Here is a 25,965-nt window from a genome sequence, read left to right as displayed (position 1 = left end):
CACTGCCCAAATCAAGAAATCTTGCTAACTTTGATGCGCCTTGGTGTGTTTTCTATTTCACACAGAAACTTAAAAAAATTGTCAAGTACAGAACGAAGCATTTGCAACATTTCTGTGAAAGCTTGTTTTCCTATGGGCAACAAAAAAGAAGAAAAAGATAGTTAAAGCGAGTTTTTTCAAAAAGCGCTCATTTTCAAAAATATAATAAAAAAAAACTTCGGTCTCAGTATTGACGAAAATTTTTTATCGAAGAGCACTTGTCTCAGACAAAACACGGTTTCAATATTACATGTCCTCATTTGCTTTCTTCACAAGATATAATGGGCCAAAATGGCCTATGCTGCGTGTCCTCAATTCAGTGCCTTTGCTGGTTATCAGCTTGCATTGCACGTAAATCTACAGTTTTAATTATTTTTCTGCAGCAACGGTTCGCTCTTGTGGCTTGTCTTCAAGAAAAGTGTATTCTCAGCTTTTATTTGTGTCTAGCGTGTATGTAGAGGTGGGCTGCTGACACCCTCTAAAGGGCTGACACGTACACAGTTTGCAGCCAACAACCTTGCCTGCAAGCATTAGATAATGAGAATTGTTGGGGTTTTACGTCCCAAAACCACAATATGATTATGAGGGACGCCGCAGTGGAGGGCTCCGGAAACTTCAACCACCTGGGGTTCTTAAATGTGTACCTAAGTACACGGGCCTCAAGCATTTTCGCCTGCATCGAAAATGCGGCCGCGGGAGCATCAGAAGAAAGGTGGACACACGTGTTCAAGATAATCGCTACGTCCTCCTGAAGAAATGCCTGGTCTGCTCAATCGCTGTTCTGTAGATGTAGAAGCTGTCATAGGCTGAGGATATTTGCAAAAGACTTTATTGGTGTCGCGATTACACTGGGACTATGGTAGTGCAAGTAGGCAACAACAGAAAAAAAAAATTTACGCAAAGAAAATGTTTTTCTCAGCAAGCTTCTTTTTGTGAACGCGTAAATAGTCGGCACAGAATTCTCGGACCGATCCATGAGCCACACGCATCCCACGTAGTTAAGAGCTACACCCAAGTCGAAACGTTTATACCGAACAGCGCCGCACTCATTCTCTCACTTCTGCGCTGCTGTCGTGAATGAGTTTGCAGAACTGCTCACGGTTTCACGTTTTATGACCAAGGCTGTCTAAAGGCTTTGTACTGTGATAACCAACGTGGGAAAGCATGCTAGCATGGTGCCGACAAAACATCGCAAATTTGGCAGCTTGGGCCACTTGTTGCTTAATCATGACGCACCACTAATTTTCTGGCAGCTGAAACGCAGAGTTAAAGGTCGAGGTGACACAGGAAGACGTTATCTGCGACGCCACAAACCTGTGATAGTAGTGGGAAGCGAAATAAATGGCTACAGATGCTTTGTCAAATAAATACAGATGCTTTGTCTTGCATGCAAGGTGAGTTTTGGCAAAGTCAGCTAAAGATGTGCTTGCATGCTCCCGACTTGGGAATAATAATACAGTAACCTCGTTTATCCGGATCTCGTTAACTCGGAAATTCGGTTAACTCGAACTCGCGGCGCGGTCCCGGCAAAACTGTGTATACTTCAATGGTGTTAAATGCTCGTTAATTCGGAGGGATTTAGCAGCGCACCGGTTAACTCGGACAACTCCGAAGTCGGGACTCCCATGCTTTGAGTCGCGCGATCGCGGCGGCTTGGAGGCTCAAGCACTGCTTGTTGTAACCGACGGCGCAACCAGAGTTTCGGAGAAACCGAACGAACAACTGCAGCAGAAAATGATCATAATGATAGTGAATGGGGGGGAAGTGGCTAGGTGGCGCTAGTCACCACCCGGGGGAAGCGCTTGGGCCGCTGGCGCATCCTGTGTCTACCTACGCTGCTGGTTCCTTTGTGCTGCGACTTCGCGCGTAGCGTGCAAGATTGTGCACATTGCGTTCTCCTCCTGTGCTTGTGCGTTTGCCGCCACCGTCGTGCTTCATAGTGATAGCGACCATCACCGAAGCGAAGCGGCCACAGCAGCCAGCAAATGATCTAGAAAGAAGAAGGTCACTGCAAATTCTTTCCGGCACAGTGGCTTTGTCAGCCCTGACAACTCAGATGCTTCTCCGGAGGCCACTCCAGAGGATACCCGCGAGCCCACTGGAAATATGGACGACGAAGAGGTGAATGACATGCGTTTTGAGTCTCTCCTTCCTAGTGGCGTCCAGCTTGTAGACTACGTCGCTATAGACGATGATGTTGCCGTCATTGGTCTGCTGACTGACGATGACATATTATCGGAAATGCTTGAAAAGGATCAGAATCACTGTTCCAATGATAACACTCAAGATGAGCTGACGCGACATCGCACCGTGTAGGAGGTCGCCGAAGCCCTCGCTGTCCTCGAGGACTTCTGTGTTGGTTCTCGCGACAGCGAGCGTGCGTACCACCACCTGATGGGGTTGAAGAAGATCGTCCTAGCACAAATTCCGACGACGAGGCAGACAAAAATAACGCAGTTTTTCATGAAATAAAGGTTTGTCTGTGCCGAGCACATTTTCCTTTTGTTTTCATGGCCCATTTGATAATCCGGAATTCAGTTAACTCGGACAGTTTCGCAGGTCCCATGAGATCTGAGTTATGGAGGTTTTACTGTAATAATAATAATAATAATAATAATAATAATAATAATAATAATAATAATAATAATAATAATATAATAATAATAATAATAATAATAAGTTGAGGCTTTCGGCTGCAAACTGCGTCAGGCCTTTAGAGAGAGACAGCAGCATACCCCCGCATACTCTTGTGGGGGTGCTATCACCCCCTGTAAAGGCGACTGCCGTAACTTGGGCGCGGCCGCTGTGTTTGCAACGCACGTGCTCGGCGCGTAAGTGGAGACGTTTGGCCAAGGCCAGGGATGCGCTGGTTGTAACCAGAGTTTAGCGCGGTGGCGCCAGCATTGCCGCCGCGGAGAATTTAGGCCAGCGCATAGAAACGGGAGTGAGTCTCTTTTGAGGTGTGGCGGCGCGCGCGGATGGGCGACGGCCACGGTAGGTCCAGGGGGGACGGTACCGCGGCTCGCTTCCCTCGGGCCCTCGTGGTGAGTCATGCATCGGCAGCGCCGCCTTCGCATTTGTATTGTATTATGTTGTCTTATTTTATGTCTTATGTATGTCTTATGTTATATTGTATTGTATGTCTTACATTGTCTTGAGTGTGTGATTTGTTTTCCCAGTATTCATTGTCAGCGTATAAGTTTAGCGTGTTACATGTTACAAATTCGGCCGGCGAGCTCGCCATATATGTAAAGAAGTGTTTAATAAATGTCCACACGTTTGTTGCACGACCGTGTGAACTGTGTCTCCGTGTGTTCCGAGGGCGGCGGCGTTTATCGTTCAGACCCCACACTCTAGACACAAATAAAATCTGAGAATACTCTTCTTGATGACAAGCCACCAGAGCAAAGTTTTAGTGTGGCAAAATAATTAAAACTAGATTTACACGCAATTCAAGCTGATAACAACAAGCAAAGGCATTGAAGTGAGCACACACAGCATAGGCCATTCTCACCCGTTATATCCTGTAAACAAAGCAAATGAAGACATATAATATTTAAATCGTGTTTTGACTGACATAAGCGCTCTCCAATAAAAATTTTTCATCAAAATTGATACAGGAGTTTTTTTATTCTATTTTTTGAAAATGAGCTTTAAAAAAAACTGCTTGTTTAACTACCGTAAAATCCCAAGCGGTCAAAGGTAATCTGACAAAATTTGTAGTGGCGGTGCTTGCTAGGTCACGGATCAACATTCATGATGGCGCCGGAAGAGCTAAGAATAAAAAATGAAATGCTTTACTGAGTGTGCATGCATTCACTTTTTCCAAAACAGTGAAAATGGCGGGTGGGGGGCGCTTGCTCTGTCATTGGTGCACATTTCAGATCTCTCGAAAAATGGAACGGGCCGCTTGCTTGAGGTTTTACGATATCTTTTTCTTCTTCTGCGCTACCTGTAGGAGAACGATATTTCACAGAAATGTTGCAAATGCTTCATTCTATGCTTTACACTATTTTGAAGTCTCCGTAAAATAGGAAACGCGCCAAGGCGCATCAAATTTAAAAAGCTTTCTTGATTTGGGCAGTGTTTGCCATTTTTTCGCATTTTTTTCTCTTGGGAGGACAGCATAAGGAGAGCATGGTTCTAATTCACTCTGAGGCGTATTAAAACCACCAGAAAATATTGGAGTAAGCAAGAACGGGACGCCCGCACCGCCACCTTGTAATTATGTTTTTGCCGTGCTAGGAGCATTTTTTTAAAAATAAAATTTCCGTTCTTGCACACTGAATGTGCCCACATAACGTATAAAAAAACCAGACAAAACAAAAATATCGACAGGACATGCATGATTGATCTCTTGTGGAATCACACAAGAGACAACATGCCAGCTGGGGAAAAACAGCGCAATAAAAGACGAGGACGCAGGAACACAGTAGACTGGACGAGCGCTGAACTTAAAACTGACAACTTTATTGCACCTACCACTCGTTTTTACAACGCATCAAACCGAGCACACCATTCCAATCAAATCGCCAATCAAAAGCATTGGGTATGCAAACTACATATTCACTGAAAGCTAACACGTGTACATGAATTACACAGTGCGCACGCATCTTCCAGACTCATATAAGAAGAACAAAAGTGACAAACCGATAAAGGCAGTTCCCAACAAGGACGAACAAGCAACAGAAAAACCGACAAAAAACCAACAAACAATCAACAATCCATTTTCGAGGCGCAGGCTCACCTACCGCGATAACAGTGATTGAGAGTGAGTCGATTGAAAGTTAGAGGATGACCAACAAAAAACACGGTAAAGGAAATGATTTAAATGAAACCTTTGAGATACTGAATCTCAGCGTGAGTGAGCAAAATAGATGGCTTGCTGATGCAACTGTCTCCTGCTTCCCTGATAAAAAAACGCTTCCACGATTTCACATTCTGTTTTGCCGTTTGCCTTCTTTAAAAATTGCGTGTTTTCAAAAGTGGGCGCACATCCGCACTCTTTGCAATGTCCTGCCAGAAAGCTTCCCGTTTTGTTACGCACATTCAGATTGTGTTCCTTCGCTCTCTCATTGAAACATCTTCCGGTCTGCCCTACATACTGGCGTCCACAAGTAACGGGTATCTTGTAAACCACGTTGCAAACGCATTGTGTGTAGCGCATTTTGTGCTTCGTAGTGCATTTCCATCGTGAATCTTTATTTGTCATCGCACATAATTTAGAGAGCTTGCAGGGTGCAGAAAACACCACTTCAACGTTGTGTTTGGACCAGGTGCAATTGAACCATGCCAGGTGCAACTGAACATTGTCCCATGGTCGTGTCACGGTCAAGTATAGCTGAAAGAGATTGAACCGGTTATTGGGCGAACTTGTGCCCAGCAAAAGAAGTAACACTCAAAGTGCAACGATAGCAAAATTGCCGGTCGCAGCATCCCAGTATCGTGTGGCCACGTTTTAATTGGACAGGCGGGTAGATGTTTGAAACTGCACAACACAGGAACGCAGTTAAAGGTCCTGCTTTGTCTACACACTTGGGCATGCATTGCAGGGACTGCGGATGCTATGCGGATTTCACAGGCACCGCAGTTTTGTTCAGTCACTCGGACGAGATTACGAGGGATATCAAAAAGGAGGGTCACAGGTGTGTGAGCCAGACGTCGCTTGCCCTAAGAGATAAAGAGGTATCCATTCTAAAAAGACAGGGCGTGCAAACAGGGACACAAGAAAGAAGTCAGGACACCACAAACTACTGAAGTGGCATGAAGTGGCGTTTGTGGTGTCCTGACTTCTTTCTTGTGTCCGTGTTTGCACGCCCTGTCTTTTTAGAATGAATACTTACCAACTAGCTCAGCTCTCTGTTATTTTAAAGAGGTATCGTTTCTGGACAACACAGCCTAGCACCTTTCGACAGGTATCTTTTAAAACCTTGTCATGGTGTCAGCCACATTTCTAAGCAATGCGTGATGAGTGTTCAACAGAATGCGTTGGCGGGCTAGTTGGTGAGAATCCATATTGCTTGATGAGTGTCGTTGAGTAGTGACACACGTGTGGTACTCTGTAGGTTATTTTCTTCCGTTTTCCTTCATTAAACTTTAGTCGAAAGTGAGCGCTTGTGTTGTGCTCTTTGTCTCGGTCATCAGTAACGATGAATGCATACCAACTCGGCCAGTTTTCTGCTTTGTTATGTGCAAAACTGATCAGCGTTACGGTGAGGTGCTACTACGACATTTATACATGAAGCATTGAAGATTCCAGCGCCATCTTTGGTGGTTCCGTTCGTTCCAGAATAATCTAGGCAGTTTGCGTTGCACACACAATCTTATCAGATGACTAAAGTAATCCGCAAGATTCCCAGACATTCGAGCACGGCCTACGCAGGGAGGTGGCTATGTGTGCTGCAGGCAGGTTACATAGAAGTACAAAAACAAGCGCGTGCGGTGATGTGTTTGTTGAAAAAAGTGAAGATATGTTCAAAATGGATGGGTAACTACTGAAGTGGCATTTGTTTAGTTCTGTACAATCTAAATGATGGCTTCAAGCACTCTTGCTCACCTTCATGTACCCTGCAACAGTTGTTGAGCATGGCATAAATTGTCACGTCGTCACAGCGATTGTGTTGGCCCAAATGAAGACATCACAGAGTTCCACTGCTGTGTTCATTACCGTATTTATTCAAATATAAGGCGAGGTTTTTTTCCGAAAACCGCGGCCTCAAAGTCTATGCCCGCCTTATATTTGAGGTAAACATCAATCATTGCTTCACAGTCGGGAAAGACACACTATTATTTTCTTTGCATGAAAATGTAAATAATTTTGAATATTTAACATTATAACGCTATTACATGTTTGTGCTGCAACCAAATGGGTCATCGTCAATGAGAACGGGGAAAAAAAGAAAACAATCTGACGGCAGTTGCCTTCGCAAAAGCAACGGCCAAGAATGTCGTGGGCTCAGAGATCAGCAACGGCGTGTCGCGGGAAGTCGCAAAAAGTCTAACAGCCAGCGAATATCCAGTATGTCTCAATCCACAAGCAGAGTTCAAAAGCGCAACCACCTATTCGGCCACTTTTCCATGTGCACTTGCATGCGCTTGTCTTTTGTGTTCCCTCGCTGGTGTAGTGGCAGCCTCCCGTGACCTTTGTTAAGAGTGTACTATCGTTCGGCGTGGCATTTGACTGGATTACCTACGGGAACCTTTCCGTTGTGGCTAGTGATCATGGCAAGTCGTCGTTGTCATTACGATGCGGCATTCAAGAGAAAAGTGATTACGGATGCCGAAGTTTTAGGCAACTGCGCTGCAGGTCGGAAGTACGGCGTCCCAGAAAACAACGTGCGTCGTTGGAGAAAAGAGAAGGGGGCCCTCTTTGCCTGCGCTGCGACGCAGAAAGCTTTCCGGGGACCGCGCAAGGGTGTGTTTCCCGAAGTGGAAGAAAGTCTGACTGAATTCGTCAGGCAAACCAGGAGCCGTTCCTTGACTGTGACAACAGAAATGCTACAGATGAAGGCCCGAGAAATCGCAAAAGATCGCGGCATCTCAGGATCACAGTTCAAGGCCAGCCGAGGCTGGGTGCAGAAATACATGAGGAGAGCTGGATTCTTGCTTAGAAGGTGAACTTCTATTACGCAAAAGCTTCCCCGTGACTGCGAAGAAAAGCTGCTGTCTTTTCAGCGGTACGTCATCGGACTGCGAAGAGTGCGCAACTTCCTCCTCGGCCAGATCGGGAACGCGGGACGAGACCTCGATATTTTTTGACATGCCGTCGGCGCAAAGGGTACACACAAAAGGTGATCGCCAAGTGCACATACGTACCGCAGGGTGCGAAAAAGCGCGGATCACCGTTATGTTAGCGTGCACCGCCGACGGGCACAAGCTGCCGCCTTACGTGGTGCTGAAGAGGAAAACGATGCCTAAAAATGAAAGTTTTCCGAAGGGTGTGCACATCCGCTGCCAAGAAAAAGGCTGGATGACTGAGGCACTCGTCATCGACTGGATTAAAACTGTGCGGTGCCGGCGCCCCGGGGCACTGTCGGCTCGCCAGTCGATGCTCGTCCTTGACGCTTTTCGGGGACATCTGACCGAGGGGGTCAAGAAAAAGCTACAGGAAGAAGCCACCGATCTGGTTGTCATCCCCGGTGGCATGACGAGCCAGCTGCAGCCACTGGACGTGTGTCTTAACAAGCCTTTCAAGGACCATGTAAGATGCCTCTACAACGAATGGATGGCTTCCGACGAAACGGCCTTGACACCGTCGGGCCGTTTGAAGCGTGCATCTCCGTCGGTAGTGGCTCGCTGGATAGCCGACGCTTGGGCAGCTATACCCGATGCTATGGTGGCAGCTTCTTTTAAGAAGTGCTGCATTTCCAACTCGCTGGACGGCACTGACGACAGCGAAGTTTGGGAGTGCCCCAGTGACAAGGAGGAAAGCAGTGATGCTTCAGATGATGACAGCTCGTGATTATGTGGTATCACAGCTGAATTTCGTGAACTTCAAAGGTGGGAATTAAAGTTTCTGGCGGGATCTCACCTTATATTAGTGTGCAAACCTTTTTTCCTTTTCTTCGGTCCTTCAACTCCCCCCTCGCCTTATAATCGTGACCGCCTTATATTCGAATAAATACGGTATTTCATAGCCTCAGCCTGACGCTCTCTTGCATAGATCCAATCTCGCGCATCTAAAAGGCAGCTTCACCACAATACAAAGGTGTTACGCAGTGACTCAATGTATTTTCGTGAACACAAAAATCTGAGGAAGTGACGTTCACAAGACATAGCAGGTTTTTAAGTCACACATCACATGCGCAAGCCCGTCGTGAAAACTGATTACAGTCGAACCCAGTTATACCGAATCTAAAGGGGATCACAAAACAGTTTTATATATAGGTAATTTGATACATAAAGTATTTTATATACAGTAGACTCCCGTTAAGACGAACTCAAAGGGACCGCGGTCACCTGTTCGTCTTATCAGGAGTTCGGCTTATCAGAAGTGCCCTCAAAAAGAGACATGCTAACATGCCAAGTGCATCCAAATGTTACTTGAAAACACTGAATGGAGTAGACATACAATGGGGGCAAAAAGACAAGAAAAATCATTTATTTGGCTCATCTAAATAAAAGCTATGCCTTCAAGCAGAGTATTTAGACGAGCATTACGACCACCCGATTTCGCGTGTTCAAAAATAAAAATGCTCATGAAGATACGTGCTACCACGTTTACATGATAAAAGTGTAACACGCTCCTATGTTCACGATTAGAAAAAAAATTAAGAGACAAGCGCAATTTTTCTTCAAAGAATGTAAAATTTATTGTCCTAACAGTTCCTTTTCTTCTGTGAGCCTGTTTTGCTGGCTCTAAGATCGCTTCTGGATACGCCTCGGTCGCGTGTCCTGACAAAGTCATTATACGCTGAGTTGCTTAAGAAAGTCTGCAAGGTTTTCTTCGAGGTCCACATATTTTCCCGTTTTCGGCCCGTAGTAACTTTTCCTGATCGACGTGCTGCTGAAGATATCCCATCGCGCTACTCACGGTCACAAGCCTCGCGCACATGAAAAAGACACGACGCAGCTATATTCACTGTGCAAAATAGCCTTCCTTCGTCGTGCGCTTCCATAATGAAAGTGGCTCATCACAATTTGCACTTCACTGGGAACAGATACAATGCGCACAGGTGCTACGCGAACCAACGCGAATCGACCACAAAAGACATGTGCTGGGCCGCCATTGTGTGATGGCCTGTTGTCGCTTGTTTGCCCCTCTGACCAGGCAGGGGCCAGAGGAGCCCGGGGAGGGGGGGGGGATACAAAAGGACGCAATGGCTTGGAGGTCCAAGTTGTAAATCCCCCTACTCTTTTTGTTGCTTTCTTTGCTGATAAAGCCCACACCTGCCCCACGCACAAGCTGGGGGTGAGAGAGTATACTGGCTTTATCCGCTGACCGGTCGTCTTCGCCCTCGGCGTCGCGATTTGCTTGTGTCTTTGCTCCAGGAAGCGCTTTTTTTTCAACTTTTTTGCTTTTTCTCGGTCGCCTGAGTGCCCCACCAAGACAGCAGTGTTCGTTTCTCAGAATCGCTAGCGTTGTCGATCACCGCGAAAGTTCGTCTTAACAGAAGAGTACAGTTGGGCGGTTCGTCTTAAGCGAATTTTGTTTGCATGGGGTCTATGGGAAACCAAACAAATGGTCCCGTGTTGTTCGGTATAAGCGAGAATTCGTCTTAAACGAGTTCGTCTTAACGGGAGTTCACTGTATAGGGAATTTTACAACTACTAGAAACACACAATCATTCTTTATATGCAAGTTCGACATGTGTGGTCTCGACTGAAATGTATGCAAATTTAAAGCATACCAATGGTTAAAACGTAGTTGCAACGAATTCCCAAAGCACCCTCCTTAGAGCCTAATGCATTAACCGAGTGCTGAAGCCGCATTGGGTTGACATCTGCTATGCCTACTGGTCAGTACATGAAGAATAACTGCACTGAGATGCTCACCTTGCATTTCAAAGGAGCCAGAGAAATGATCACTTCTTTCCTTCTTCTGTCTAATTTGTTGTCACATATTTGGACGCACTTGGCAAGTTTATTATGCGGGCACTTCTGATGAGCCCTACCTTCGCCTTAAAGGGAGTCTCTTCATCTCATTACACTTTTGTGAAGCTAGTTCATCACAGTCAAGTTTAAACAACATTTATGGGGGCCATTCATATTTTTCCCGTTAAATATTAATGGACTAAAGAAGACTTGGCTTGCACTGCCTTTCGGATTCAATGCATTGTTTGATAGTAGTATGTGTGAAAACAGTGCCTTTTTGTTGGCATGAGTATTTCTAGTTGTATTTCAGTGAGCAGAAGTGCCCTGCTGTTCAATCTGTAGAATGTCTCGCTGTGCTGCGTATGTTTGAGGTGTGTCTGGGAAGCCATCTGCACAAATGCTGGCCGAGATGGTCGGTTACTCAATGTGCACCTCATGTCGGAGAAGCCTCTGGTGTAAGTGGTCAGGCTGGTCTGTGTTGGCAACACTCTGACTACAAGTTGTAGGAATCCAAGTGCCTTCACACATCACACGTCGTGATGGCCATTTGCCAGATCGATCTCCAGGAAACACGGCCCTTCAGTAGCAACTTGGTGTGTCGTAGCTATTTTCCAACACCCAGCATCAGGTGCCTCAGAAGCAGAAGAATTGATATTTGGGCAAACTGGTACTGACTGAACATCTTGGTAGGGCGGCACAAAAGGAAACACAAGCAAGAAGGAAACACAGGGCGGCCTTGCATTCCCTTGGGCGCTACCCTGCTAAGATGTTCACCGCAGAAGCATGTGTTACCAGAATGTGCCACCATTGGACTCCTTCTTGCACTCTATTGCCACAAAGGGCCTGCAAAAACAAGGTGATTACATAGGGCCTTTGTTCTGCAACTTCTCGTGCTCACTGGGCAGTCTTCAGTGCAGCACATGTGTGACCCAACAGAGCTAGACTCTGTAGCATCCTGGGTCAATGAACCCGTGTTTGTTGGCAACCTAACTTGGAAGCCACCTCTGTGCCGTGTCTGACAGCTGACAAACTCGGTCGTAGCACTGTTCGTTTTCCCGACCACCACTTGTAGGGCAAGCCTTGCACAAACCCATCTACACAAATTCACATTTTTTCTCATTGATGGCTATCATACTAATTTCAGGCCACACAAATATCTTGTGCAGCCCCTTAGGGTTCATATCACTTTACACTAAGGTTTTAAAGTGCAGTGCAAGTGCTTAAAGGGACTGTCTACTACTCGGAAAAAATTCTCATTGCGGTGAAAATGAGGTCGTTTGTCACATCGGCGGCAACAAGCATGCTTTTGCCCCATAAAAAAGGAATTATACCTTTAATTTGATGTTGAAATTTGTGCAAGAGTGACCGCTAGCGTCACCCAACAGAGATGTGGTCAATCTACTGGTAGGACAAGAAATCCTCGCAGGCAGACTCATTTCGCTTAAAAACAAACATTAAATCCAAGGTTTGATGGAATCCCGTCTGGTCGGGAGGAGGCATTGAAGAAAAGGAATAAACGCCGACCACAATAAAAACACTTTAAAAAACAAACAAGACGTTTCGGCTCCCGCACGGGAGCCTTGTTCACAAAGAAGTGTAAAGTCGGTTACGTTTCAATAGGTGCCGCAAGCATCGCGCATACACGTGAGGAAAGTTTCCGTCGTTGCGGTTGAGCGTGCGCTCTGTAATCGATTGGGACAGCGCCAGCATCATTGAAAAAGAAAGAAAATTCTCTTTGCGTCTTAATCTGGAATCCTTGATAATACAGACGACAGAGCGCATGCTCAACCGCAACGACGGAAACTTTCCTCACGTGCATGCGCGATGCTTGCGGCACCTATTGAAACGTAACTGACTTTACACTTCTTTGTGAACAAGGCTCCCGTGCGGGAGCCGAAACGTCTTGCTTGTTTTTTAAAGTGTTTTTATTGTGGTCGGCGTTTATTCCTTTTCTTTCTTCAAAAACAAACATGTATAACTTGAAATTGTATTTTACGCACTTGAGGCAGCTTTTGGTTGCATAAGAGAGTACAGTCGACGTCCGATTTCCCGGACGCCCGAAATTCCGGACATGCCTGATTTCCCGGACTCATCTGTGGCACCGTCAAGTTCCCCGTAGAGTCAATGTATTAAAAAGTACGAAATTCCGGACACTTATAGCCTTCGCCATCCGATTTCCCGGACTTTTTACTGTTAACCGCCGACCCAAAGTCACCACCGACGCCGCCATTTTGGTTGTTTTCATTTTCATATCCTTGAACCCACCATACTCGCATCGCAGGTGTGGCCAGCAGCATAGAGTTTCCTACAATACTTACTAGAGGGAACTCTGGCGCTAGTGTCTATGGGAGCTGCAATGCATCGCGCTTCAGCCAGCATGGGAATCATGGGTAGTACACGGATTTGTCTAAACTTCGTTCTTTCGGCTTCGTTTGGCTCCGCGTCGCCTGCATCCGCTTTGTCGCAAAACGAAGTTCAGCAAAAATCAGCAGTTTCACTTCACCACTTTAACTTCTTTAGGCTAACCAATTCAAATCTGGTCACGAAGTTCACAACGATCCATTCTTTTATCCGAAAGAAAACCAAAACATAGCAATAAACAAAGCCACAAGTGCGTTCGAAGCCCACAAGCACGAAGACTAGGCAAATCCGTGTACTACCCATCATTCCCATGGGGGCTGAACGATCGCAGCGCCAGAGTTCCCTCTAGGTCATTTTAGGAAACTCTATGGCCAGCAGCACCACCGCACCGCGCCGCGGCTGCCGTAACCTCGAAACCGCACGTGTCAATCCGTTGCCAGCCGTAGCTTAGCCAAGCCAAACCTCACTGTGTTCGTTCACGTGTTGTTTTGTCAGCTGTGCCAGCTCTGCGGTCGTGTCTGCGGTTGATCGTTTGCTGCTGCGCGCTACCTTCAGTGATCACGTTTCCCGACCTTCAGCATCCACCGAGTTCCTAGCTGTTTCGTGCTGCGCTTTTCGTCGAGCGGATTCGCCGTTTACAGCAATGGCACCGACTGCTCCTTCGTCTTCGTCCGCGCCTTCGAAGCGCACAAAGCCACCTCGTAGGCTCATGATGACGAACTGCCATCTGCGGACGTTGCCTTCAACGATCTGCGCGCTGGCGGCGTGTTGATTCCAGCCGAGATAACCCTTGAGGGCTTCGCCGACGCTGACAAAGACCTCGAGCTATGTGCGGAGTTGACCGATGATGAAATCATTCATCAAGTTACGGAGGATTCCGATGACTCTGACGCCGAGAACGAACTCCTACACAGCCAATGACTCCTACACAGCCAACGAGCTCGGAGTTGATGCGAGCACTGATGACACTGTCATTGGTGTACAGCGGCAACATGACGTTGACTGAAATTGAGGCAGACATAATCACGGGCAAGCGGACCGTGCAAAAGAAAATAAGCGACTTCTTTGCGCCCAAGTGCTGACCTATGAGGTAGTGCCGGCCACGTCGTATTTTTTTTTATAAACGGCTCTTTTCAGAGCCACCTAAACGATGCATTGGCTGAATTGCTATCGGAATCTTGTACTCCGGCTGTACTCCCTCTCCGTCAGCGAAAAATACCTACCAAAAAGGTGCGTTTTCACGTGCATTCGTTTTTCCGGACTGCCCGATTTTCCGGACGTTTTCGCGGTCCCTTGAGGGTCCGGGAAATCAGACGTCGACTGTAATTTTTTGCTTTGTTTTTCTCACGCATCATAAAAGGCGCCCGGTGGCGCTGCTTGCGGCGCCGTCTTTGATTTCGTCTGCTTCAACTCATGCGCTATGCCATGCGGCTCTCCACGCTGGTCGTACTGTGCCGCTGTATTGTTGTTAGGATGTCTCACACGTGCTGTGCGCTGTGAAGGCGCGCATTTATTGTCTCTTTTTGATAAATCGACTTGGCTTGGATTGCGGCAGCAGTGCTAAATAAATGCATAGACTGCGATTAAAGCAAAACAAGCGTTCTGTAATCGTATAATAAAAATGGCTGTCAGTTGGGCTTAAGATTACGTATATTACCCTTAAGATTACCGTATTTACTTGCGTAATGATCGCACTCGCGTAATGATCGCACCCCTAAATTTTATCGCCTAAATTCGATTTTTCTCTTTCCCCGCGTAATGATCGCACCCCGAATTTGCCGCATCGATATGTCGTGTGCCAAGTCTAGCCGATGATCATCGCGTTTATCATCTGTCGAATGTTGCGTTAATAACTCTTCCAAACTCGCCAAGTGAACTGCACGCACCAAACATATTCGTAATTTTTGCCCACCGTTGGCGGAAACGTGCCATTTAGGATTGCAGTAAAGGCAAATGCCGCAGTTTTCACTGAATGCCCGCCATGTGTTTTATGTCTGTGGCAGCTGAACGCGCCCATCTTTGTTTCTGTGATCTGAAAGCAGGCATCGCTACGCTAATGCCGTAAATTTACTGATTTAAATGAAAGCATTCCTTATTTAGACAGAAGAGACTGTTTTGACGCGCGTGACGTACTCACAACCACTGTGACTGACGAAAAGAAGAAAAAAAAAAATGCGGTCGCTTCGCTCTGTGGGCCGCCATGTTTGTTTTGCTATCCCGCACTGTTACAGCGGCGGCCGCCTGTTGGTCGACCTGTTGTCATCCCGCAGCAACAAGCTGCCGACACTGCCGACGCATTCCCATAATTCCTGAAAAAGCCGTGTCGCCGCCATCCCAGCCGCCCGTCACGGCGTCACCTGACACCACGTTTTTTTGGCTGTGCTTTGTGATCGTCTGTTGAAGCGCCGTTTCACCATGGGGCGGTATGCGAGCTTTACTGCCGCGTTCAAGCTGAAGGCGCTTGATTACGCGCTAGAGCACGGAAACCGTGCTGCCGGCAGACATTTCGGCGTCGACGAAATCCGGATCCGATATTGGAAAAAACAGCGCGAGAAGCTCATGGCTACGAACAGCACGCGCCGGGCTTTCCGCGGACCCAAAACGGACAAGTTCCCTGACATCGAAAAGGCAGTCCTCGAATACGTGAGGGACATGCGCAAAGACGGTTGTGCCGTGTCGTTAGACATGGTACGGACGCGCGCACACAGTTTCCCGGAGGCTGGGAATAGCCACAAAGGACTTCCGCGCCAGTTCCGGCTGGACGACACGCTTCATGCGGCGGAATGGACTGTCGCTGAGGCGGCGGACGTCGTTGTGCCAGTGACTTCCATCCGCGTACGAAGACAAAGTGATCGATTTTCACAGGTTCGTCACGAGGATACGCCAGAAAAACGGTTTCCTGCTGTCACAGATAGGCAACGCCGACCAAACGCCGTTGACGTTTGACATGCCTCAAAGCACTACTGTGAACGAGAAAGGTGCTCGAAGTGTGCTCGTGAAAACGTGTGGTGCGGAGAAGCAGCGGTGCACCGTGATGCTCGCAGTGACAGCAGACGGGCGGAAGCTGCCGCCGTACATGATTCTGAAGCGGAAAACAATTCCGAAGGGAAACTTTCCCCGTGGCATCCACATCCGCGCTCAAGCAAAAGGGTGGATGACGGCAGACCTCATGGTCGATTGGATCAAGACGGTTTGGGGGCGAAGAGCAGGAGCGCTTCTGCTTCCTTCACTTCTTGTGCTGGACAGCTTTCGGGGCCATCTCGTTGACAGTGTCCGTACCGAGCTGAAGGAGCAGCGCACGGAAATCGCAGTGATCCCTGGGGGTCTAACTTCGCTGCTACAGCCTCTGGACGTGTCACTGAACAAACCGTTCAAGGACAACGTCCGGAGGCTGTACGCAGAGTGGATGGCGGCGGGCGACCACGATTTCACGCCAAGTGGCAAAATCAGGAGACCCTCCGTGGAAGTCCTCTGCTCATGGATTCTTGAAGCGTGGAGTACCATTTCCGACGAGGTGGTCGTCAAGAGCTTTAAGAAGACTGGCATTTCCAACGCGCTCGACGGGACAGAAGATGACCGTCTGTGGGACAGTGAAGACAGTGCCGATTCCGACAGGGAATCGTGCGGCGACGACACTGATGCCAGTGACGCTTCGGACTCAGAATGAACGTTAGGGGGTCAGAGAGTTCAAAAATAAAAGGGCAGTGTTCCACGCATGTAGCTCCTGCGTAACGCGTGCATTTTATTACAAAGGTAAGCCTTACTCTACTTTTATTTTTGGTTATGTTCATGATAGCTATCGTAAGAATTCAGATTAGCGACTTCTTTGCGTTTTCGGTGCTCAGAATATTGTTTCACGGAAAATTCACCCCGCGTAATGATCGCACCCCGAAGTTGGCGTCAATTTTTTTGAAAAAAAAGTGCGATCATTATGCGAGTATATACGGTATGTATAATAAGGCTTCATTTAACCGCTAGCGCGCTAAAAAGCTGAAAACGACTGTTACATTCATTCAAATAGTGTTCAGCGAAAATAAAGTAATCCTACACAAATCACATGTGCTTTCGGTTTTAATTTATACCTGCACTACAATAGTCATCGCATCCATCAACCAGTGTTGTGGGCATGTTTCACGCCAATGGAAGAAGACCAAACGCGCATCGAAAAATTCTGTTTTAAAAATTTCTACTCACATTCCAGAGAAACCGCTGGAAGGTTGGACACTTCAGACGGTACGCTTTCTATGGCGGTACAAAACAGAAAAGCGATGAATGACGGTAGACAGTCCCTTTAAATAAAACAACGCAGCAAGAACAGAACATTTAGTACATTTTCGCAATACTTAATTAAGCCATGTGCCAGATTAAGATTTGTGTGCGAAAATTCGAAGACCACCCTTTCCCACTGAAGCAGCAGCCGAGAAACCCTCCCCAGCCTTCCTCACCCTAGCGTCTAGCAGCAGGTTGTCCGGCTTGATGTCTCGGTGGATGAAGCCCAACTTGTGGATGGAGTCAATGGCCAGCGCTGTTTCTGCTATGTAGAACTGCGTGCACTCTTCCGACAGGGTGTCCTTCTTCATCAGCAGCGTCATCATGTCCCCTGCACGCAACATTACCACCACTCGTTGTATCTACTCCCGTCAACAAGCACAAGCAGGGCACTCTGAACATGACACCTACAGTGGAGTGACAGCCTGTGTTCATCAATGCTACAGTGACTTCAGTTTTTCTCTCCACAGTAAAACCTCAGTGATACAAATCTCGTGGGCTCACGAAAAATATCTGTCTGATCCAAAATTTGTATCGCCAGAAAACATAGAAAATTAGTATGCGACAAAAGAAAGCTGGCATACGCTTTCATATATTCTTCCTCAGCGCCACAGCAATGTCATAGACAGACACGAATGATTGCAAGTAAAGTTTTTAGATGTCGACGATCATACTTGCACTCGTAAATATAAAGCCTGTATGCACGTGTGCAATTATGGGACCAGATGCGTTGTGACCCGTGACAGCTAGTAGCTCCTTTCTAATTATAAAATGCTTTTCCGTGTGACACCAGAGTAGTGCAGTGAAAGTGACTTAAGGTGCGCTCCACACGTCACGGGTGAAGGCGAGAATATTTTAGAGCCGCTGTTCCCTGTCGTTATCATTTTCTTTTTGCATTCATGTTGGGACTATTTTTCGGGAGATTCAGGGCTGTGCCTACACAATCGGGAGGTTTTCTCAAAATTCGGGAGTCTCCCGTGCATAAGTGACAATCGTGCATGTTGACGTTGCATGGCCTAGCTCCTTTGCCAGGCCAGTCCGCTCCCTGTTTTCGTCCACCTTTCATAGGATTCCTTACTGCAAGGCTTGCACTCATTTTGCGATGCCAATGATATCATCACAGACTGCCAATATGGTTTTAGGAAAAATCGTTCCACTGAATTGGCCCTGCTTCATCAAAAAGAACACATACTAGAATGTTTTGAACAAAAGAAAATTGTCTTAGGAATATTTGTGGATTACACAAAGGCTTTTGATAGAATAAATCATGAAATTCTTTTTCAAAAGTTAGAATTATACGGGATAAGGGGTCATGCCTTACTCCTCATTAAGTCTTATTTGTTGTTGCGAACTCAATATGTCCAAATTGATCAATTTAAATCATCTTCACGCCATGTTGTCTGCGGTGTGCCCCAAGGCAGCATTCTTGGGCCAATACTCTTTAATATCTACATTAATGACATCGTAAACATTGATAAAGTTTCCCGTTTTATAATATATGCGGACGACACAAGTACATTTATTTCAAATGAGAATCCTAATGACGTAATAACTCAAGCGAATAACCTACTACAAAAACTAGAAAAATGGTCAGATGAAAACGTGCTTTCCGTCAATGTGTCAAAGTCTAAAGCTACAGTCGAACCTCGTTAATACGTACCCGCTTTAAGCGTACTAACGGTTAAAACGTAGTTGCGACGAATCCCCGACCGAGTCTCATAGAGCCTAATGCATTCGCTGACCGCTTAAGCCGTAGTGCTTCACCCTACGCCTATCGGTTAGTGCGTACCCTGCGTACCGCAATAACGTTTTGTGTCATAGAATTTTACTGCGCCGCTGAACTTCCCAACGCCACAATGTGCCGCCAAAGGTTCTCAGTCTTTTCGAGAAGTGCGTAGATCGGTCGATCACCGATTCCGACTTCCGCGCGATTGCGGCGATGCCTTTGCGGGTAAGCATCGGGAAAGAACGAAGGTGAGGCGGCGGCCACCGACGAACGCGCCAACATGACTTATCGCCGACAACCTTATCACAATGAGTATCTTCAGATATCTGCTCGGGCACGCGTGCGGCGCAGCACTGCTTTAAGCCTACTGCAGGCTTTTAATGGGCGACAACCTGAACGCGCTGGGCCGCCGATCGCTGCCGCCTCGTTGTGCAGGGCCGTGTTCAAGCGCGCGCCGCTTTGCAGAAACGAAAGCAGCTCGCTGTTGTGGAGTTGAGCGTTGCTGGTCGTGGGCGACGAGAAACCTCTTTGCATAGACGCTATCACGGTAAACGCACGCGTACGGTACAGCAAGCGTAGCGCTGTTGTAACCGTACTGCACGCTTTTATTGGGCGACCACCCAAACGCGCTTCCGTCCGCTGCCAGGACCGCTAGAGCGTCGCGGAGTGCGCATCGCTTGCAGGAAGTTCGTCATCGCCGCGTTAACCGAACAAGCTCATCTGTGCTCATCGCCGCATCTGTGCACGGTCTGGAGCAAAGTGGGTACGAAGAACACTCCCACGACAAATGCGCGCGTGCGGTACAGCAAGCGGCCCGGCGGCCCGGCAGTGACGGCGCGAGCCGAGAAGGCGACGCGCTGCACGCAACTAGCCAGGAGACGATCGGCTCCACGCAGCCGTACCGCGTTTCACTGGAACTGTGTCAGTTTTCATATAGTAGCAGATCGCGGTACAGACGCACACACATATATCGCGGAAAGCCGACACTGTCCGTTCTGTCGCTACGTCGGTCACTGCGCTTACCGGACCCTGTAATAGTTCCGAAATGCTCCTTGGCGTCGCCACCGCGCGCTATCGGCACTATCGGACGGTCGTGCGAGAGTACCAGAATCTTTTCTCCAATTTGGCAAAAAGAAAAAAAAGGCCTTGCAGTGGGCACTTTAGGCAATATTTGCTGTGGCACTGTATTTATTGCTTTGCTGGCGGCGATGGCGTATGGAGATGAAAATTTTTACTTGGTGGTTAATGCGTACTACCGTTTAGTGCGTAGTTATGCGGCGTTCCCGGCAGGTACGCATTAACGAGGTTCCACTGTATCATTTTTCATCCTAGGAATAAACATGTTACAGTCTCTGCAAATCTTCTATATCATTCAAGTGTTCTTGAAATAGTGTCATCTTTTAAATCACTTGGAGTATACTTCTCAGAAAATATGCATTGGGACGACCATGTTAACCATATCCTCTTAAAAACATCCCGCGTCGCTGGTCTCCTTATGCGCCACAGAAGCATATTGCCCCAAAAAGTAAAATTAATGCTGTATAACTCTCTTTTTTGTTCCTATCTAAATTACTGTACACTTGTATGGGCCACGACCACTAAATCAAATCTACAAAAAATATTAATCGTACAAAAACGGCTCCTAATGGATTGCCTTACGGACATACAACAAGACATCTTTTTGTTCAATTTGACATTCTTGACATATATTTAACTTCTACCACTACAGACTACTACGCAGGTATAAATCAGAGTTAAAAAAACGCCAGGACAGCTTATGCAGTCTTGCCTCGTTAAGGTTGTTTGAGTCTCATTACCCACACCGTCACAAAACACACTGGATTTTACCGGCTACCCGCACCAACTATGGCCGGCATATGCTCCACTACCAGTTACCATTCATATTAAATCAGCTAACTGACGCGCATATTAATTTGCCGGAAATCGATAATGCAGGAATACGGAAATTTCTCGCGCAGAGTAATGAATAACGACCCATACTCACTTACATCCTCGTACAGAAGATGACATTTCATTCTATTTTTCCCTTTATTAGAATGACTGAACTGATATGTACGCGATTATGTATAGCGGGTATTTTGTATGTAACTGCATGTTTATGTGTGTAGACATGTATATATATGTGTATATATGTATATATATAAGTGTATGTATAATTTTCCTTTTCTAGGAGCAAATGGTAGTGCTCTGTGTGTGTATGTCTTTTTTCTTTTTTTTTCTTTCTGCGCTTGTTTAAATGCAGACCAATATTATTCAATACATACATAGAACTGTATTTTTTTTATGTGCCTCGCTGCCGTTACCTGTACGGGAGTGGGAACTTCGTCAAGCGGATTGTCGCTTTTATTCCCGCCCCCTCCGTCATTATTTTTGTACTGATGGCAAATAAACATTATTATTATTATTATTATTAAGTTGGCTTTTCCTCATGGAAGGGGCCTTTCCCGTACCCAACTGGGAGTGCTATTGGGATGGCGCTGTGCAGAGCGAGTAGAAAGTGCTGCTTGCAAGCCCGTCCCACGACTACTTGTCGTCACGCCGGTCAACCCATCGTGTAGAGTCCACATTCGCTTCTCCGCTCCCTTTGATAATGCAAAGACTGTCGTAAAACGGAAGACCTTGCTGTTCTACGCAAAGCTGCCACTAATCAACACAGTCAAACGTGGAGAAAAGAAGTATGATGTCGCCGCTGCGTCCCAAGAAGCTCTCTGATAATGGAAAACAAGAGCCAAGGCGGACTAGAGGCTACCGGCACCTGACGAGCACGCACAACTGTGCATGAAGATGTTGAGGCACTATTTATGTTTACGTCAATACTGCACTTTCTCGCATATAACCTGCCCCTGCATATAGCCCACACTGCCACTGCCTTTCTTTATTATGAAGCAGTGCCGTGAAGCCAACTTGTGTGCCAGAATTTGCACCCAAAATATGGGAAATTCTTTCAGTTTTATATCAAATTATGCGATATAATGAAACAATTCCCATTTTTTGTGACTTTGATATAGTATGTGAGTTTGACTGTATGTGCCAACACACCCAAGCTTTCATCAAGTCCATCAAAGGAAGCCTGGAACTACTACCGCATTCACTTCTTCTCATGGGACAATTGATGCAGAGTTGGGTGGTTCTTTAATTATGCGGGGGAAAGTTTTCTAATGGAGGTGGTCAACCAAAAAATGACATATCAAGTAGCTGCAAATTGAGGTTCTCCAGTCAACCAAGCACTGAAAACTGTTTCCAAACAGCATGAGTTTAGACACTGGCAGGAACTGCGAGTGCCATTTAATTAGATCAATAAATTGTTCAGAGACTGTGTGGACACTGCAAGAAGCAGACACATTTCTCACTGGAGCAATTGATCAAAATACTACAAGCATAATGCAAATAAATAATGTACGGCAATTATATTACTTTTCCCATACGTGCAATCATTTAAGATCCTGCAGCTTTCTACCCCAACTCAGAATATCGAACTGTGACGGCCACTGCAAACACACACACTGGAAAAAAGCAGAAACAGTCAAGCACAACCCTCAGTTTGTTAGATGAATGTACTTTACAGTATTCCACTACAATGTGGTGCTTGTTACATCCTTAACTAGTGTAATGTACACAATGGCAAAGAGTTTTTTTGGCACAACATGGCAGCAGGTGTAGATGGCACAGAAAATGATTGCACTCGAGTGATTACTGAAGCAGAGGACATGGTAAACCCGCTCGAACAAGAGGCGTCAATGAGTCCATCGTCTGGCTGTACAAATCTTTATTCTCTTTTTTTTAGGCATTGACCCCAACCACATATTTTGTGCCTTTTCCCCGTTTCAGTTGTAGCCCGGTATACAGGCAAACCTGCAGATATCAAACTCATAAAAAAAACAACAGGAATTTGTTTAATATATCATATAATTCAACATAAAACTTTTAAGTAATATACCATATTTTCGGTGCCCAAGCTGGCTTCATAGCAATAAACTGGGATCTTTCTTATTTAGTTTTTCCTTCTCTGCGGTTTGTACTGGGGGTATCTTATGCAGTGGTGGGTTATACGCAAAAAAACACAATACCTACATAAACATCGCATATCTTAAAAGACTGCTCTCTACTTTCTAAATACATGCGCCACAGGCGTATATCAGCACAGAAGATAATCTGCAATCGCCTTTTGTTTTTTCATGAAGCACACAGTGACTGTGCATGGCGGGTGAGACAATGAGTTATTGTGAGGAAACACTTGGTGGCAGGTGGTAGTATCTACTCGCTTTGCATGGCTACTTCCTAAACACACCACTTGCGCTCCCTCATGCATTTGGCAAAGCCCGCCTTCCGTAGCAAAAAAAAGTCAACTTATACGCCTAGTGCGCGCCGACGGAAGCGCCATAGGCAGCGAACTCAATCATTGCTCTCGGGAAAGCAAGCAGACGGCCGCCGCGGTTTCCTACGTCGTTGTAAGTGTGTTTCCGCGTTGTTCACGTTTCCGTAGTGAAATAAGCAACGTTCGTCGTATGTGTGGTGGCCGAAACTTCAAGGGACGTCGAATAACAATTGCTGTGGAGTGGAGTGCTCAAACACCTACAAAAACGCGCCCGGAACACGGTTTTACTCACTCACCGCAAGGCCTCCTGAGCAGGAGCGACGGAAGCAATGGATCGCCGCTGTTCGTTGGCAAAGACGAGCCGCTTCGTCATTGTGCGGGTTAACACGTCGCTTCTTGTTCTAATGATTTCGTCCTGTCATGTCGGTGCTCGCTGGATGCACTCGATCATGTTGACACTGGTAGACGACCAAAGTTATCAGCCTGAGCATGCGTTGGTTCGGTTCGACCGCCGTGCAGGGCACTTCGCTCAAACGTTCTATATTTCAGAAGTGTTGTAGTTCGGGCGAGTTGGTCATCCATGAACTTAGCTTGTACTAGCGCGGTACATGTACCGCGCTATTACAAGCTAAGTTCTATATTTATTATTTACAGAAACAGAAATGCAGCAATGGTTGACTTCAGAAAGAACAAGAAGTGATTGAGGCGTCACCTTTGTAAACAAAACAAAGCGGATGTTCACCATGAGCTGCACCTCATAGCTGGATCTTGTTGCGCTGGTCTGCGCGACGCACCTTTGATATTCACCGGCATGACGATTCACTCCACGCGGACGTTCGTTCTTCTCCGCAGTCGGTCAACATGTCTTCTCGGCGACCCTCTTCAAAACTGGTCACTGTCATCTCTTGATACTTAATTCACAGCACTAGATCATCAAACAGCACGTCTTCTGCGGTCGAGCGAACGATGCTATCACTAGAACGAGATAACTTCTTCGCCGACTAACTCCTCACTGACTGAATCTGCCCCCGCGCGCTTGCTGCGCTTGCACTGCCTGTATCGGCTCGCGCCTGGGTTCGGGAAGTTGCGTATGATTCGTCTGTGCGTAGCACAGCGATAGCTAGGGAAAGGGCGAGATCCTCTCACCGATTCGTCTGCGGAATCAGACGGCGCCGCTGGCTCGGCTTTGCTTTCTCGAATATCCCGATCTTTCGTGTTCGTTGACTGTGTCGGTGGCGTCTTCTGTGGAGAGGGTAAGAGGCGCGCGGGCGTACTCCCGGCGCCTTTTTATCCTTGTTTTTTCAATGCGCGCGCTCTGTCGCGCACGAACCGTCGGCGCCAGGCTTTCATGCCGTCGTTCGAAATCGGCGACGTGCGCTTAGTTAAGTGCTCGTTCGTGACAAACGTCGTGCACAAGTCCACTTTCGTAGAGGCCCGCGCCTTTCCTGCAGCTGCCAGTGCAGAATTAGTTGTCTGGCACCCGCACGAAGGGGAAATAGCAGCCGCGAACTTCATTCATATCCTCGCAGCAAAGCTGTGCAAAGTGCTGTCGTCTGCTTGGCTTCCCGCACGTACTGTCGGCGGCGCCCGCTAGGTGGCTATCAGTGGCGCCTCTATAGGCGGTGCACAAGGCGTATTGGGGCTTTTCATGTATGAAGTAGGCGTGTGCAAATATTGAAACTTTCGAAATTTTTAAATGTGAAGCATTTCTTAGCGAACCAATGCCTGCCTGCCTGCCTGCCTGCCCTGCCCTGCCCTGCCCTGCCCTGCCCTGCCCTGCCCTGCCCTGCCCTGCCCTGCCCTGCCCTGGCGTGCATGCGCCCGCCATCCCGCCCGTCTGTCCGTCTATCTATCTAGCCACTTACGTTTAAGTGCTCTCGTGATTGCTCCTTAACTTGGTGTAGACCAAAATTGGCATGGAAGGGTAAGAGGGTTTGACGAATATGACTATTTGGTGACGATATGAATAACGTGAAAATCCTGTCACACGTTGTCAAACCCTTTCCTCCAGACAAGTGTGGCACATACCCGTTTACAACGGGCCACGGTATACGGATATGCACCACAGGTGATTGGCACTTTATATCTACCCCGGACCGGTGAGAACAGACATTGGTAATAAGGTACGAATTTGGGCTGGTTGGTTCATGATTAACTTGAGAAACAGCGCTAAAAGACGGGACAAAGAAAGGACACAAACCACTGCGCTGACTAGCAACCAAATGTTTGGTTGACATTTGGTTGCTAGTCAGCGCAGTGGTTTGTGTCCTTTCTTTGTCCCGTCTTTTAGCGCTGTTTCTCAAGTTAGACATTGGTAATTTAAATGCGAGAGTACGTGTTAAGAAAAACAGACATCGACAGCATTGACCCGACGAATGCAAAGAATAAAAATTCGGCAGATCCCACGTACCATGGGAATCGATGTTATGCGAAGCATGCGCAGGAAGGTGACTGTGTCGAAGCATGCGCAGCGAAACGTTACGGAATGACACTAGAGAAATGTGCAAATGGTGTACGCGCACACAGATTTTGAAGCGTCAAACATGTATTATATAACCAGTTGTTTACAGTTGCTTAACGATGCCAACAGCAACATAGGTGTTACCAGCACCAAACGCAGTAAGTTGATATGTAGTGCTTATATTCTTCAATACTGAACAGCGTGAATTCGAATGCGACAGGACAGGCGCTACTTGCAACT

General features: G+C 47.0%; 1 protein-coding gene across 5 annotated transcripts in view; it reads right to left on the bottom strand.

Moving 5' to 3' along the window:
- Positions 1 to 25,965, bottom strand: part of LOC119384126 (serine/threonine-protein kinase tricornered) — a 259,204-nt gene that overhangs the window by 67,027 nt on the left and 166,212 nt on the right. For 4 of the 5 annotated variants that reach the window (XM_037652422.2, XM_037652420.2, XM_037652419.2 and 1 more), the window contains exon 5: positions 17,379 to 17,533. In XM_037652422.2, coding sequence (XP_037508350.1) covers positions 17,379 to 17,533 — 155 coding nt within the window. Of the gene's footprint in view, positions 1 to 4,483; positions 5,381 to 17,378; positions 17,534 to 25,965 lie in introns of those variants that run through there. The other variant, XM_037652423.2, reaches the window with a different exon arrangement.

This window comes from Rhipicephalus sanguineus, chromosome 2, assembly GCF_013339695.2.
Source record: "Rhipicephalus sanguineus isolate Rsan-2018 chromosome 2, BIME_Rsan_1.4, whole genome shotgun sequence".
Classification (NCBI taxonomy): Eukaryota; Metazoa; Arthropoda; class Arachnida; order Ixodida; family Ixodidae; genus Rhipicephalus; species Rhipicephalus sanguineus.
This window is presented reverse-complemented; position numbering and strand designations above follow the sequence as displayed.